Source organism: Periplaneta americana, chromosome 10 (genome assembly GCF_040183065.1).
Source record: "Periplaneta americana isolate PAMFEO1 chromosome 10, P.americana_PAMFEO1_priV1, whole genome shotgun sequence".
Lineage (NCBI taxonomy): Eukaryota > Metazoa > Arthropoda > Insecta > Blattodea > Blattidae > Periplaneta > Periplaneta americana.
The window spans coordinates 7,863,493-7,878,986 of record NC_091126.1 but is presented as its reverse complement, the minus strand read 5'-3'; the positions used below and the strand labels follow the sequence as shown (position 1 = coordinate 7,878,986).

At 36.1% G+C, this 15,494-nt stretch overlaps 1 protein-coding gene across 2 annotated transcripts in view; it reads left to right on the top strand.

Annotated features, from left to right (window-relative positions):
* Nucleotides 1–12,909, top strand: part of LOC138707406 (dual specificity protein phosphatase CDC14AB-like) — a 140,675-nt gene extending 127,766 nt beyond the window's left edge. The window contains exons 12-13 of one of the 2 annotated variants that reach the window (XM_069836788.1): nt 1,139–1,342; nt 10,277–12,909. In XM_069836788.1, coding sequence (XP_069692889.1) covers nt 1,139–1,342; nt 10,277–10,325 — 253 coding nt within the window. In that variant the 3' untranslated portion in view covers nt 10,326–12,909. The remainder of the gene's footprint in view (nt 1–1,138; nt 1,343–10,276) is intronic. The other variant, XM_069836789.1, reaches the window with a different exon arrangement.
* Nucleotides 12,910–15,494: the final 2,585 nt, after the last annotated feature.

Below are 15,494 nucleotides of genomic sequence, written 5' to 3'. Positions count from 1 at the left end.
AGCATAACACAACACTCACCTGTAAAAGTAACTGTTGGAGACCCAAATTCGCCTCACTCACAGACGTTATCTCCCCATTGAACATAAGTGGGTCCATTTTTCCCTTTTCAGCATTTGCTGCCATGGATGTGCGATCTAAAATGTTACTCGTTACCCACTGCGTGTGTTCGATAGGGAACTTCGACGGATCTAATCCCACTGTGAGATGGAGAGAGAGGAGAGAAGAAGGGAGACACAGAACGGAATCCTATTTTTGCTTCCTAGATGACGTTTTCAGTTCCTTTTTTTCTGCTAAGTGTCAACCCACCCTAAACCCCTACTTCCTAGTTGAGGAGATAGTGGATGGAGTTTCTGTGTTCTATTCTTTCAGATTTTCCCACTTTTTCAACTTTCTCTCTTAAAATTAGGATGCACAGATTATTCGATGGCGCGGAGTATTCACGTATATACGGTAATTTATAACAAATGTGGGAGGCTGTAACCTTCCTCCCATGCAATTGAAACACTTTTGACTAACAGAAATATGACGCACACAAGGAGACAAAATTTCAGCCAAGTGGGGAGCACTAATTTATTATGTGCTGGAAATGAATAAAGTTAACTACTTTGTGCTAAATTATGGAGACATACATACATTCTGTAATTAATGTCCCACTCAGCCTGAGATTTAATCCTAGCTGGAAGTTTAATTTTTCTTTCGTCACTCTAGGACCCAACCATTTAGCCTTCTATAAAACTGAGTGCCGAATTTTTCACAGAGACAACTGGGGCTTGGTGCTTATTACATCTCCTTCGAATGCCGACTTCGAGAGCTCTATCTTCGTAGCTCCTGTAAATTTCATCTTACAGATGCTTCACCTTACTCTCAACATCAGTGGTTAACTCGTCTGTAAAGTGATCGAGGATCTTTCCTAATGGTTACTTTTATTAATATATGTAATGTAAGAGAATTCGTGCATTCAGCATTTAGTCATAGTTCCTCTATCCATGTGTACTCCGAAGTGATACAGATATCTATGGAAAAGGATGGAACAGTGATGTGTGTATGCTGTGCATATAGCCTTATTTCTCTGTTCCTATTAATGAAACAAATGAATCGTTCCTTCAGTGCCTTTCTCTTTCTCTCTCTCTTTCTTAGAAATACCTGGCTTCTAAACTCAATGTATGGATCAAATCGTTCACTTAACATCAGCAAAGTTAACCTAACCCATCCCACAAGACCAGTTACCCGTGCTACGGTGAAAGCTACGCCCGCAACCTCAAGTAGCCCTTCCTCATCATCTGGTTTGGGGATGACATTGCGCAGTGCAGACAGAGTCACCAGATATCATACTGTTCGCCAGTAAGTTCATTTCGTTCTCCCTGCACTTCTCTGTGATTATGTGAGGTAGGCTTGTAAGGATATGGTGTCTACCTTCATATTCAAAACCTTACTGCACGTGCTTGGTCGTTCTGAATGTTGCTTTGCATGAGAGTACTGGTGTTGATTATATTTAAGGAAACGAATCCAAGAAATTCTTTTTATATTCTTGCAGCCAGTAAAATGTGAGTTATGAAAATAATAATTCTAATATTGTGTTCTGTGCATTAATGCACTAAATCGCCAGAAACGTAGCCTACATGTTACATACATTACTACATGTCACAAAACATTTGACCACTTTCCTTCAAATGTGAGTAAATGGTTACACTGTGGTATCTTTATTGAAGTATGATAATAATGCATTATTATTTTTATTTAAATCGTTTCACAAGTGTTAATTTCTATTTACTGCTTTATTAAGGTGTTATTTTTTTCTGTCTATGAATTCGTTGACTGAAATTTACTTCCATGTGTATTAAATGAACTCAGGGTGGATACTTGTGAAGTTAAGCAAATGTATTACCTCTGTTTATTAGCAGAACAGAATATATAGCGAAATATAGGATGTAATAACAAAGAAGAAAATTGAAATTGATAAAAAGATGATTTAATATAATGATCACATTATGAACGTCTGCATTTAAGCAAGAAAACTGCTAGCTACTTGACTTCTTATGAAGAGTGTACAGTAAGTAAAGCTTGGCACCCACTTCGGTGAGGTGAAGTGAAGCTAAGAGAAGATTCATTTTTGGGTTGTCCGCCCACTGGAGCGCGGCAAGTCGACACTAGGTGAAGCCATGCCCTCGTGAAACAGGTGCATCCACACAAATAAAGAGTTCTAATAACTCTCACAGCAATTTAGTTTGTTAAAAAGAACATATTTTTTACAAGGACAAACATCTCAAATCATTATTGTCCCTGATCAGATTAACCATCCCCTTGTTAAAAACAGTAACATGTAAAGAGAACAACTACCAGGATCACCACTGTCGATTGGGAATGACCCCTAGATGGAAGTACATTTGCTCCATGCAATTCAAATGAGAGTTATAACGTGAATTCTTCTGCAGTGAATTCTTAGATGGCAGCATAGTGAAATTGATCAAAATTGTTGCCTTTAAAGACTGTAAGGCTGATCAGTCTGTTAATATGTGATTGGGGGTATTGTTAAAAAATTGTATCATATTATAAATACATTTCCCCTTGGAGTTGTATTTTAGTGCATGAGGGTCAAATTTAAACCCCTTTTTACTCAATGTTGAAATGCTGTAGAAATGTATTTCTTGACAAGAGGAAAGCACGTCTAATCTATTGTAAACGTTTTAAGACCAACAAAACCAAGAAAAATTGAAACTTTTATAATAGATGTGTTTACAAGACTCTTCACCAACCACAAACTCTTGATTGTTACAGTTCTTTTATTATATCTCTACCAGTCACTCACCCGCAAATTTCAAATAGCTTATCTTAGTCATGGGCATGAGAGTATTAAAAAGCATTTCGAATTTCCGTTATCTTCCTTCTCAATATCGCAGACGTGATTGCACAGAGGCAGAGATATAATACAAGGTCTGTAGTGATGAACAATTGCCTGTTGCAAAATTGTCACAGTAATAAGGGATTCCTTTATGGCACTGCTATAAACGTCCTCCTCATGCACATTATTTTAGTATGAGACCGTAATAATGTATAGTCCTAAGATGGGTCATAAAATGTATTTTGGTCACAGATAGGTTATAAAAAATATTTTAGATCAAGTTCAAACAGGAAAATATAACTACTTAACCAATGGTTTCTAAATATTTGTCCTATAGGACAGGTTCAAGCAGGTGTATTAACGTTATTTAGACAGTATTCGATATTCAATATTGCTTGTAAAAAACTCAAGAACATTTCTCGATCAATTTAAGTCTGATATATATGGGAAGTGTATCCCCTCACAATGTGAACACATGATGTAGAGCTGGCACACTATGCAGTGAATGTATGATCTTCCAGGCCGGACACAGTTTGCATGTGTATTACATACTAAATAACAATAAATTAATGCATGAAATAACGAGGATACCGAGCGACAATGTAGAAGGAGGTCACCTGATGAAGACTCAAAAGTGTCCAAATCGTGATGAGGATGAAAATTTGTGTCTTCACTTCTCCTACCCCTGCACATTGCAGTGAGGTGACGGGAAGTGATATTGCCTGGTTGCTCCTTAGATGTGTCCAGCGACAATCTTAGCTTCACCTTGCCTTGTGCCGCTCCAGTAGGCGGGCTTCCATATGAATACATGTAAGTTTCCCTGACGGAAGAAATTCTTGTCGCATCACGTTGCTTCGCCTCACGTAAGTGGGCACACAGCTTAAGTATCGCAGGGCTGATGAATTGACAAAAACTTATTTGCATATGATAGTTTTGTAGTGAATATTACATACATTGTTAAACTACTTCTCTGCATATCACCTGTGGTGAAGAGTTCATGCGCTTTGAAATTCTTAATATTCTGTGGGATTTATCACTGATCTTTCTTCCACAACATCAAGAAGAAGAAATGCCTTTGACGTGCCACGAAACAACAATCATGATTTTTTTCCATGGAGTGAGTCAGTGTGAACTTTTCTTTGATGGGAGACTGAGATTGTGTAATGGTGCACCAAACTCTCATCAACCATCATGACACAATGGGGAAAGACATTTCCATTAGATGTTGAAGACTTCACTCGTTTGCTTGGTTCGATGTTCAGGAGTGGCTTTCTGTGGAATCCAATGTAACATAACTTTATGGTAGCCCAGAGTGTTATGGATGATTGAGTAACCAGACAGAATTGACATGTTGACTGTTTTGGCTACTTTAATTGCTCTGTCTTCTTTCTTGACTTCATTGACTGCTTTAGTTCTCACATCATTATCGGTAGTCATAGAACTACCAGCTCAAAATTGTCACAGGTGTTTGTTCATTTTTCAGTATACATTTGACACCATGTCCGAGTCATCTGCACTAACATCACATAATTTTCATAAATGTCCACGAGTCTACAATGCATGTAGCAATTAACTGCCCTCACTTCTGCGTCTGTAACACATGAACACTTTCCATGCGGCTATACATACGCAAATCAGCGATAATTAACATCTGTAGAGGAAGAAGCAGGCTAACTTCTAGTAAATTTGTCCCAATTTACCAGACATGGGGACTTTTCTCAGTTGTTACACACATAACATTAGCATTGTCAACCTCAGTCATTTCTGGTGCCTGATTCAGATTATTGATATTAATTATTTTGTTATTGGAGTTCGTGCTTTATTTTAGGTGTGCATTTCTGTAGTCAGAAATTGTAAGTTCTTACTGATTTCATCATTAAGAACATTGTTTTCCTACACTTTCATGAACATAGGGTTAAAACTTGTAGTTCAGTTGATATTATTATTATTATTAATAATAATAATAATAATAATAATAATAATAATAATAATAATAATCCTTGACACTTCAGCCCTTTAAGAGCCTAGACCAACCATCCAGCTGCTAGCCTCATGTCCACATGCTGAAACAGAGGTGGACGACTATCCAACTAGAATGGAGGCATCAAGTGGTTAGCATGATGATCCCCCCAGCCGTTATAGCTGGCTTTCGTAACTGAATCAGTTGATATCATATACAGCAAATAAGAAACTCATGTGCCTAAATCTAGTTATGATGAGATTAAGCTTGAAGAAATTTTAGTAGTGATATGGGAATCTTGTTTTAGCAGATAGAAATAAATTGATAAGTTTAAAGTACGTGCTTGATCAGAACTGTTTTTAAAACCGAATTTGTAACCAAGAAAATGATGTGTTTCAAGGAGAAACTAACTCACAAGTAACCATTACTATAAACAGGAGAATGAAATAAAGTGTTTACACTAAAGAGGGGACTTCATTTGTTTCATTGAACTTCATATGCAGGAGTTGGAAAGACAGTACGACTTGATAGGCAGCATATCGGTACCACACATTCTGCAACATGGTTAAGTATTTTGACACAAATTCAGCTGTTACATTAATATAGGTCTACATGAAACTTCCGTCCATTATGTATGGTACCATGCTGAAATTAAAGACCTCGGGGGTCAAGGATGTGCAATGATTGCATGCAGTAAGAATTAACAGCACTATTAGGATCATACGTCAAACTTCATAGAGCCCTGGAGTTCAGGCATTTATTTTGGCAAAAATAGCAGGCAAGAAAAGCATTTTAAATGTGAGAAATAGGCAATAAAAATGAAAAAAATAAAAATAGGCAAAATAAAATTAACATTTTAGAAAATGAAAACCTTGATTTTTACTTATATTGCCAAGATGTAGATGTGAGGATAATATTAAAATGGATTTGAATGAGGTGGGATATGATGGTAGGGACTGGATTAATCTTGCTCCCATGGTGGACTTATGTGACTGTGGCAATGAACCTCTGGGTTCTCTAAAAACCATTTGTAAGTAAGTAACATATACATTGTTGCATCAAACATAATCTGGAATCAAGCTACACTTGTACAATAAAATTATTCATTTAGTTCTTCACTGTCATTTCACAGGTGATGTTCGTTTGATTAAGTTGTTACATCTTGGCACATTTATAGTTTAGACATGCCGAAATTTGCAGAATCACAGGCAAATTTACGTCAGAAATGGATAGGTGATGATTCTAATTTCACAACAGATGGTGAAAAAATCTTCTGTCAGACTTGTCAAAAGAAAGTAAGTAGACTATGCAATAAATAATTAAGTAAATATTAGCTTTCAGACTAAGCCTTCTCTTGACTAGTTTCAATAATTGAGAGAGAAAATTCCTGGACTGGGAGTTAAACCTGGATAGCTCTATGGTTAAAATACCAGCACTTAAACCTGACAGACCTGAGTTTAAGTCCCAGTCCACAATTGAACTTTTCTCTTCCAATCATTCAGTATTTATGCTGATCATGAGATTTTACTTATATCTACAATTATTTTCAAAGCAATTTAATTTTTGTCCCCTTTTATTTTTCATTTAAATTGAGAGTCTGTTGGGTTCTAACATCTATGGTAATGATGAAGTTTGCTTCCACGACATTCTGGGCTGTTGAAAGGATATTTTCAGCATACAAAGCATTGTTGACAGACAATAGAAAAAGATTAGCGCCAGAAAATTTGAAAATGTTACTTGTCCTATATTGTAATCAACATATTTAGTTTAAAAAAGTGTAATAGGCTATATTTCAGTTCACTGATCGGTAAAAGAGGAGTTGTCCTGTTTTCCATTATTTTGTGTAATAAGGAATTGTGTGTTATAATTTATATATATATAAATTTTTTTTTTATTGGGTTATTTTACGACGCTTTATCTATATATATATATATATATATATATATAAAGAGGCTATTTTTCTTATACAGAAAGGCTAACATGGTCCTTAAAAAAATTCTGAAATTCTGAACCCTGGTGATAACTCAACATCCACCCCACATTTCCTGTAAGATGAGTCATCAGTGACGCCGTGTGTGCATGCGCATGTGCATGTGCGCACACGCTTTGTACATCATATTGCAGATGATATTACATTTTTTAAATTTGTTTTTCTCGAACATCAGTAAATTAAACAATTTGATTTTTATTGCACACAATCCGAAAAGTAAGATTTGACTTTATTTAAACCTTGTACAATTTAATTAGATACTGTATATGTGTTTAATTTTACATATTTACATAAGATAAAGTGGCATATATTGCAATGTTTTCTAATATTATTTTCCTGTTTGCTAAAATCTGCATCTAGAAGTAAGTATATTAGAGTCGATGGCAATTCAGAAGGCGGTAGTCTGCTAGCGTTTGTGTCGAGAGAGACAGATAGACAGGGCAAGCCAGCGTACAACATTGCCACAGCGTACTTCACGAGCATGTGCAATACAAATAGCACAGGAGAGAATTTAAATTATCAAAAGACAATAATGTCCTTAGCCATTGATTACTGTAAGCTTGACACCAAACCCTCTTTCCTTCACTAACAATATTCTTTGCACGTTTCTCAATCCACACCACATGCTTCTACAGTTGTTTCTTGCACGTTGGCATTGTTGCAGCCAGCATCAAGATGGCCAGCAGCATTCTGCTCGTCAATGTTTTTAAAATGATTATACACCTTAAACACTATTTTCCGTGCCTGCCTGTGCAATATTTGTCTTTTTACAGTCTCTTCTTCCATTTATTTATCTTACACATACACAGTAAATGTTAGTTTTACTTATTCAATGTACATGTGAACAAACGAACTCTGGAAGTACTTGTTATAGACTGATTCTGATTGGTTCTACTGTACAAGTTTGTGACATCACATGCCAGAAATGCTGCGGCGCATGTAGCAGCTGACCGCCTTCCGAAATGCCGTCTAGTCTTGTAGTTTATAATGAGACTTCAGATATATTCACCTTTCTCATTTAGAATTTTGCTTTACTGGTTCATAATGTAGTGTACAACTGACGACCATTAGTCAACAGTAAGATCCACCTTCCTAATGCGTATTTTTATGTGCGGTGGTTAATACTAAATTTTCAGTGGCCATTAGAAGTAATTCTTCCTCATATGTTAGGATATGAACATTTGTTTTTGTTTTGTTTTTTTTTTTCTTTCGAAATACAGTTGTTCCACCTTTTTTGAGGGGGATTTCATGGCTCCTCTTTTCATAGGGCCTCCATCTATTATAATTCTCACATTCGTCCATTCTTGATTTTATACATGACCATTTCACTCGTCCTTGTGTGTGCGTGCATGCGTGTGTGTGGTTTTTTTGTGTTTGTGTGTGTGTGTCAGTTTACTATTTTTAGTATGAGTGTGCTCCACTGCCTTCTTAGTGATTGATTTCTTACATGACCTATTCGTGTCGCAACTTATTTGTCTTAACATTTTCATCTCTCTTGTTTCAAAAACTTCTTTAGTCTTGGATGAGTCAGCTTTTGTTTCTAATGCGTGAGTTGAGGATAAGCTTAATTATGATTTTTATATATTCTCACATTTAGCTCTTGGTGTAAGTACTAGTTTCTCCAGATCGTGTTATTTAAGTAACAGAGACTTTATCTGCTTTAGGATCTGTTTTTTGTTTCATTTTGTAGTGTTTCTGCACTTGGAATTATTCTTGTGCGTGGAAAGTCATCACTTGTTCTGTTATTTTATTATCCAGTTCCAGGTTTTACCATAAAGGTCATTTACTTATTGCCATTGTTTTTGTTTTCTTATAAGAAGTCTTCAGTCCATATTTTCCACAGCTCATGGGAAATTGGTATAAAAGTTTTTGCAGCTTGCCATTTTCTGAGATAAATACTAGGCCTATGTTGTCAGCATAGTGGGATGTAAAGGGTGTTTCCGTGGTGATGTAGGAGCTTTCAGTAATGATGAGGAAGGACAAAAGCATCAATTTGAGATGAGAAATTTCAGTGGAAAGTTATAAACCGAAACTATTTTGGGATGCCTGTTAAAGTGAAATAAGGAAACTTGAAGATCTTTGTAGATTTAATTACATTACCTACGTTATCTTCAAGCTACGAAGGCTACATTTACGACAGTTGTTTCAGCTGGTGCCCCCCCCTCTCCAGCTTGAGTGCAGACATGACAATGTCGCAATGAGCTCTGTCGTATTCAGTCTAATATTCCTGGCGTCATTCTAACGATGTCACAGGCAGCTAGGATTCTTGCCAGGAAGTCCACTTCATTATCTACAGGTTTCTAGTAGACAAGTCTTTACATCCCCGCAAAAGAAAAAAATCAAGTGGGGCAGATCGGGCAAATGAGTTGCCCAAAAAACAGGACCTCCTGTTCCTACCCATTTTTCAGGGAATGTCTAATTAAGTTATTCACGAGCAGGATATGTAAAATGAGCTGGGGCCCTGTCATATTGAACCCACGTGTGTTTACAAACATCAAGTGGAACATGTTTCAGTAATTTAGGGGGTTGTCTCTCAAAAAAACAGTACACTGCTGCAATTAAGTGGTGTGGGAGAAAAGAAGATATGGGCCTGTTATATAATCATTGACTGTGCACACCCACATGTTCACTGCAACTCCTCACACCTGTAGTGCATCGGCCCATATGACTATTCCGAATATTAAGCATCCCATCTCTAGTGAAACAGGCTTCATCAGTGAAAAGCACGTGCACAGGAAAGTGAGGGTCGACCACACAGCTCTGCAATAACCATTGAGAATGCTAGGACAGAGAACCCTCACAATTGAAAAGAACTATTTTGTATAATGTCAGATGTGAGCACTGAAAATTGTTCACTTTTCTGTAAATTTTTGTCTTTTGAAAATAACTGTGGTGCGTGTTTTCTCCGAGTACTACCAGTCCTATCCCATTATCTTCACCTTATCTTAATTTCATTGTTTTGGACTCTGTTTTAAGATTATGATAAATAACAACAATTACATGATATGACTTGTACAATATTACATTAATTTTATGATGTAATGGTATGCTGTGGCAAATATTTTTGTCATTTTAATTGTAGAGTGGTATGTTGGTTAAATACGTAATGGATCTCAAATTATCTTCATCCATGTGTGTTTCTTTGTGGTTGTTAATAATGTTTTCGTGTGATAATTATTTAGTTTCAGTTTTAGCTGATTTAATTAACTTACCATACATACTTACAAGTGAGTGAGTGAGTGAGCAAGTGCGTCCGTGCTTGTGCTCTGACTAAAAGGCATGCACTTTTGCTCTGTAATAAGAACATTTGGTTTGCTAAAGCCAACTAACTTTGAGTATCAATGACCCTTACATGCTTTTGCTCGTTCTATGTAGCATGCTGTTGGTCGTAGTTTGGAATATCTGTGGTTTTCCTACTAAACGGTGTTCTCACTCTTCATTTACTCTGAATATTTCAACTTATTTCACCTTTATGTTCCTTTACAGTGCTCGAACCTCTTCCTCCCGGAGTTATAAAACAGCTTTTATCAGATGACTAACCAAATTACCATCCATTGCGAATCAAGCACCAGTTCTTGTGAAGAATGATTTCCGCAGCAGGAGCTGTCCTCGTCCAAGAAGGAGTAATGGTTTACGCAAACAAGACTCTGCTGTGGAAGAGGTGAAGACAAGTTCCAATGTAACGGTGGGGGGACGGCGACATAGATCACCATCTACCACTGCCGCTCCAGCCCGAGGGAGCATCCCAACATCATCTGAATGCAAGAAGGACGATCGCATAAGGGGAAAACGCGCTCTCAGCAGCAGCCGGGAGAAGCAATCGCCCCGTTTATCCAAGGCTATTTGTCGTCCAAAGGGTGAGTCAGCAATGGAAGACACCTCCGTGGTCACCCTGTCACCGTCCCCATTCCCGTCCAGTAAGTTCTCAGACTCTTCGTTGCAGACTTTCTCTGCCATTGTATCTAATCCAGATACAATGATAGAGGAGAGCCTAGAACCTTTAGGCAAGAAATTGGTTTTGCCTAAGCTTAGGTTACGAGAGAAATTAATGCACAAAGACTTGGAAACTGGCACTAATATATTTAAACATAGGATGGTAAAGAGAACTACCATCACTAGCATTAAGAGAACGACTGTTCTCAACTCTAAGGTTCTTAGGAGAAAGACTTCCTTGGAAAAAGACTCTGATTAGTTTTATAGTTATATTTGAATTACATAGTTATTGTCTAAAACTCATTTTATGCCTAGCCTCTTATTCTTGACACCAGGGAAAATGTTTAATATCTGATTGGAAGTTTCCACTCGAGCAAGAGCTCTGTTTCATGTTAAAAATGGAAATGCTATTTCCAGAGTGACAAGTCTGAACAGGTTAGCAAAAATGGGACTGCGACAGGCAGAGTAGCCTATAGTAAATACCGATATATCACATATTTCTTTAATACTTTAAATGAATTCTTTTTATGGTTTTAAGGAGACATGATATGTTTAAATGTTCTATAACATTTGCTATTAAAACATGGGTGTGGCCACAAAGGAAGAGGTAGAAGAGAGAGATACGGGGAGAGAAAAGAATGTAGAGAAATTGGAGATCTTTCTGAAAACTTGCCATTCATTTTGTGCCATCTGTAAATGTAGCTTTATTTCACTTTGGGTTATGTGATTGTTTAATACATACTTGCATGGCAAAGTACAAAGTTTAAACTGTCATATGACGTGTGTTGTAGATTGAAAGTGATTTGTTTCTCTTACCAGTAGTAATTGGTATTAGAATGACTGTTGCAAACTTCGAAAGTTTAATATATAGAATATAGAAAATTACCAAAATATAACATTGCACAAGCAGACCATTTTGACGTCTTTATTTTGAAGTAGGATCTCCAAATCCAGTGAAATAATACTGAGGTAAACTTCTGAGTGCAATATTATATTCATGTGGGAGGGACTGTTATGAATATATGGTACCTTCATTCTGGTCGGAATATTGTGTAAATCGTCCATGTTTTTTTAGTGAATTACATCTGAACCTTTGTAGTACATCATTGTATGTCTTGAAGAAATATGATGTGCATAAAGCACACTACACCTTAAAGTGTATATAGTTTTACAGTATTTTAATTTCATAAAATATCGTCTGTTGTATAGAACGTATTTCATTTGATAACATTTCTTATACATAAAACATACCGTAAATATTACGAATGAAGTACACAGATTTAATGTATTTATTTCCTATAATTCATTGCCATATAATCATGTGTATGAAGGTATTCAATTCTCAGATGGTACAAGATCGAATGGAATAAAAATTACACATCACGATATGGTTTTGGTAGTCCATTTGAATTGAAGAACCTGACTACGGTACCATTGTTAAATTAAGTTTTAAGTTGAATTACAACGGCCTGCAAAAGAACATACCGGTACATTATATGGAATGTCGACTGTTAAAATGATTTCAGTAATTTAATTATGATTTAATGATGAACAATGTGGTTCGGTTTAAGAATGACATTCCACCGAAAAACACTAGTATTGAGGTTAAACAAAGGATCCTCTTGCAATTAAATGTTTCTTTGGACTCAGGAAACAATTGTAATCACACTTAATTTCAAGAAATACTAAATTATAAATTTACAAATCACTTATAAGACCATTGGTGGCATATGCCTCTGAAACCTGGACTTTTACTAGCTCTGATGAAGGAAGACTGGGTATGTTTGAGAGAAGAATTCCTAGATGCTTTTTGGGGCTGTGGAAGAAGATCAATGGAGAAGGTGGTACAGTTTTTAATTATATCAGTTGTACAAGGGGCCAGTTATAGTTAAGTTCATTAAACTTAATAGACTAAAATGGGCAGGGCACATAATACGAATGAATAATGACAGAATTACAGGAAGAATTTTTAGAACAAAACCAGAGGGCAAGAAGAGTTGGAAGGCCTCGATTGAAATGGGAAGACAGTATCTGCCAAGACATTAAACTGATTAGAGAAAGGAACTGGGAGGACAAGACTCTTAATAGGGAGGAATAGAAGAAGATTCTGGGGAAGGCCAGGACCCACACTGGGCTGTCGAGTCATTTATGATGATGATGCCATTGAGACAGTAACAAAGACATTACGACGAAGTGAAGAGAAGCAAATAGAAGCATTTGAAATGTGGATATGGAGAAGAATGGACAGACAGAAAGAAATGAAACCGTGTTGGAAAGAGTGGGTGAAGAAAGAATGATGCTGAAACTGATCAGGAAGAGGAAAAGGAATTGGTTGGGTCACTGGCCGAGAAGAAACTACCTACTGAAGGATACACTGGAAGGAATGTTGAACGGGAGAAGAGTTCGGAGCAGAAGAAGATATCAAATGATAAACGACATTAAGATATATGTTCATATGTGGAGACTAAGAGGAAGACAGAAAATAGGAAAGATTGGAGAAAGCTGGGTTTGCAGTGAAAGACCTGCCCTTGGGCAGAACACTGAATAAATGAATGAATGAATGAATGATGCCATCGAAAAAGGGAACACTTTTGGATTACTTCATTGACTTCTGTCTCTTAAGGAGAGTCACTGATTTACTTCTTTCATTGCTAAGCAGCACTGTATTAGGGGCCAGAAACATTTTGCGAATTAGACATAAACACATTTGTAATTCAATATGATACATGAACCACAATTTTATTGCTTAAGGTCTTTCTTTGGTAATTTCTCTTTACTTATCCTCATAACATGCGCAAACGACCTAATATATCTCCAATATATATCTTGCAATTTTGCAGTTCCCAAAGTATTTCTTATATCGTAATTTTTAACTCTGCTTCTTCAGGTTTTCTGTACTCTACTTCTAAGAAATTTTTTCTCTGTCACCTGAATTCTGCTCTGTTTTTTTTTTTTTTTGTCATAGTCCAAGTTTCTGCTGCATATGTCAATACTGGTTTAAAATATGAATTATACATTATTTTTTGCACTTTTCAGATATGTCTCCAAAGTGGAACCAAATTCCACAACGTGAAATATAAGTAATGTTTAAATATAAGTAGCATTTTTATTTAAGATATAAATAATTCTAGTGCTTTTGTAGTTATCAAAAGCACATAAAAGGATATATTCCTTATTTTTTAAATACAAGAACATTATTTTCATTAAATCGTTAAAACTTCACAATTATACACTTGGGGATATAATTATTAATCCAGTTACTTTGTGAGTTTTTATATGTCTTGTGAGTAATATTTTATTTTACCATTGAAAATATTAACCATCAGTTGAAATCTACATTGAATTCATTGACTCTCTTGGAATTTTTTATTCTTTTGTATAAAATATCTTGAAGCTGAAGAGGTGACAATGTGTCAGTACAATTGTGACCTGAAAAAGCAATGTTGTGTTATTCAGAAGAGATGAAACAATATTCAACGTTTCAGAATTTGGTTCCACCTTCAGCTTTAGGTGAACAGAAAAGAAAGGGACAAGAAAAGTTTCTTAAATCATACAGGTGGCAAAATTACACTTGACTGACCAGGCAACTCTTCTCATCTCCTGCTTTCTTGTTTATCTGAAGAATATAAGAGCCATGAAATCAATTCTTTGCCGGAAATGGAAAAAACCAATCCTGTTCTAAAAAAAATCCACTAATTTATTTATCCCTTATTCATGCAGTACCATGCAATAGTAGGCTTGCCAACTTCTGTATGTAAAAATTAGGGACACAAACATTACTGACAATTTTATTGCACTAATTGTTTCCACCTATCAATCCACATATTCAACAATAGTAGCCTACTTTTATATATACACAAAAGTTATACTGACAATTACAAGTTAAATTACATCGGAGGGGACATCTGATCTAAGTAATGTATTTTTTGTACATGAAATAGTTTTCTAGATATTAGTCAACTTTCGGTTTTTAAATGGGAACCACCTATGTTTTGTATTGCAAATGTATTTATACACCTCATTTTATATGTAAAAAAAATTACAAAAACTTACCAAAATGACCACAAAACAAGTTGAAAAAGATATGTTAATTCGTTGGAAACTAGGAATCATCATTTTGATATAATTAATAACCTAATATAAACTAAACAAACTTAACATAACCAGAACTAACCCAAACTAACCTAACCTAACCTAACCTAACCTAACCTACCTACACAAAAGATTCCAACCACTCTTCTTGGAAAACACAGATGGCCGTGTGCACCATTCTCGATCATCTAGCCCATTTATCAGCAATCACGGAAACATGGTTAATTCTTGACAATGATCAAGTTAAAGATGCGGTGCACCGACATTTTCCCTCGATCAACTCAGTACCGTCAGCTGACGGTACGCTCGCTTAAGAAGAATCATCTGAGCGCTAGGTAACCGCGTATAAAACAGCGAACGAACGCACTCTGTCAATTATCGCTTCGTTTTTGTTTGTCGGACTGCTTTCAAACATCCTCCCAGTTTTCAAATAACAAGTTTCAATAATCATGGAAGAAAAAAAGAAAAGAGCACCGAACTTCTCACAGTTCGAAGTGGGAATTCCTTTAGAACTCGTCAGCAATTATGCATCCATATTACAGAATAAAAGTACTGACTGAAGTTCTCTAAGAGAAAAGCAGGCTACCTGGTTGGATTTAACCTCACAATTCACATGAGTTATACGTGTTTACATAATTCCACATAATTTGTAACGTAATTTATACAGTGGTTATTTCAT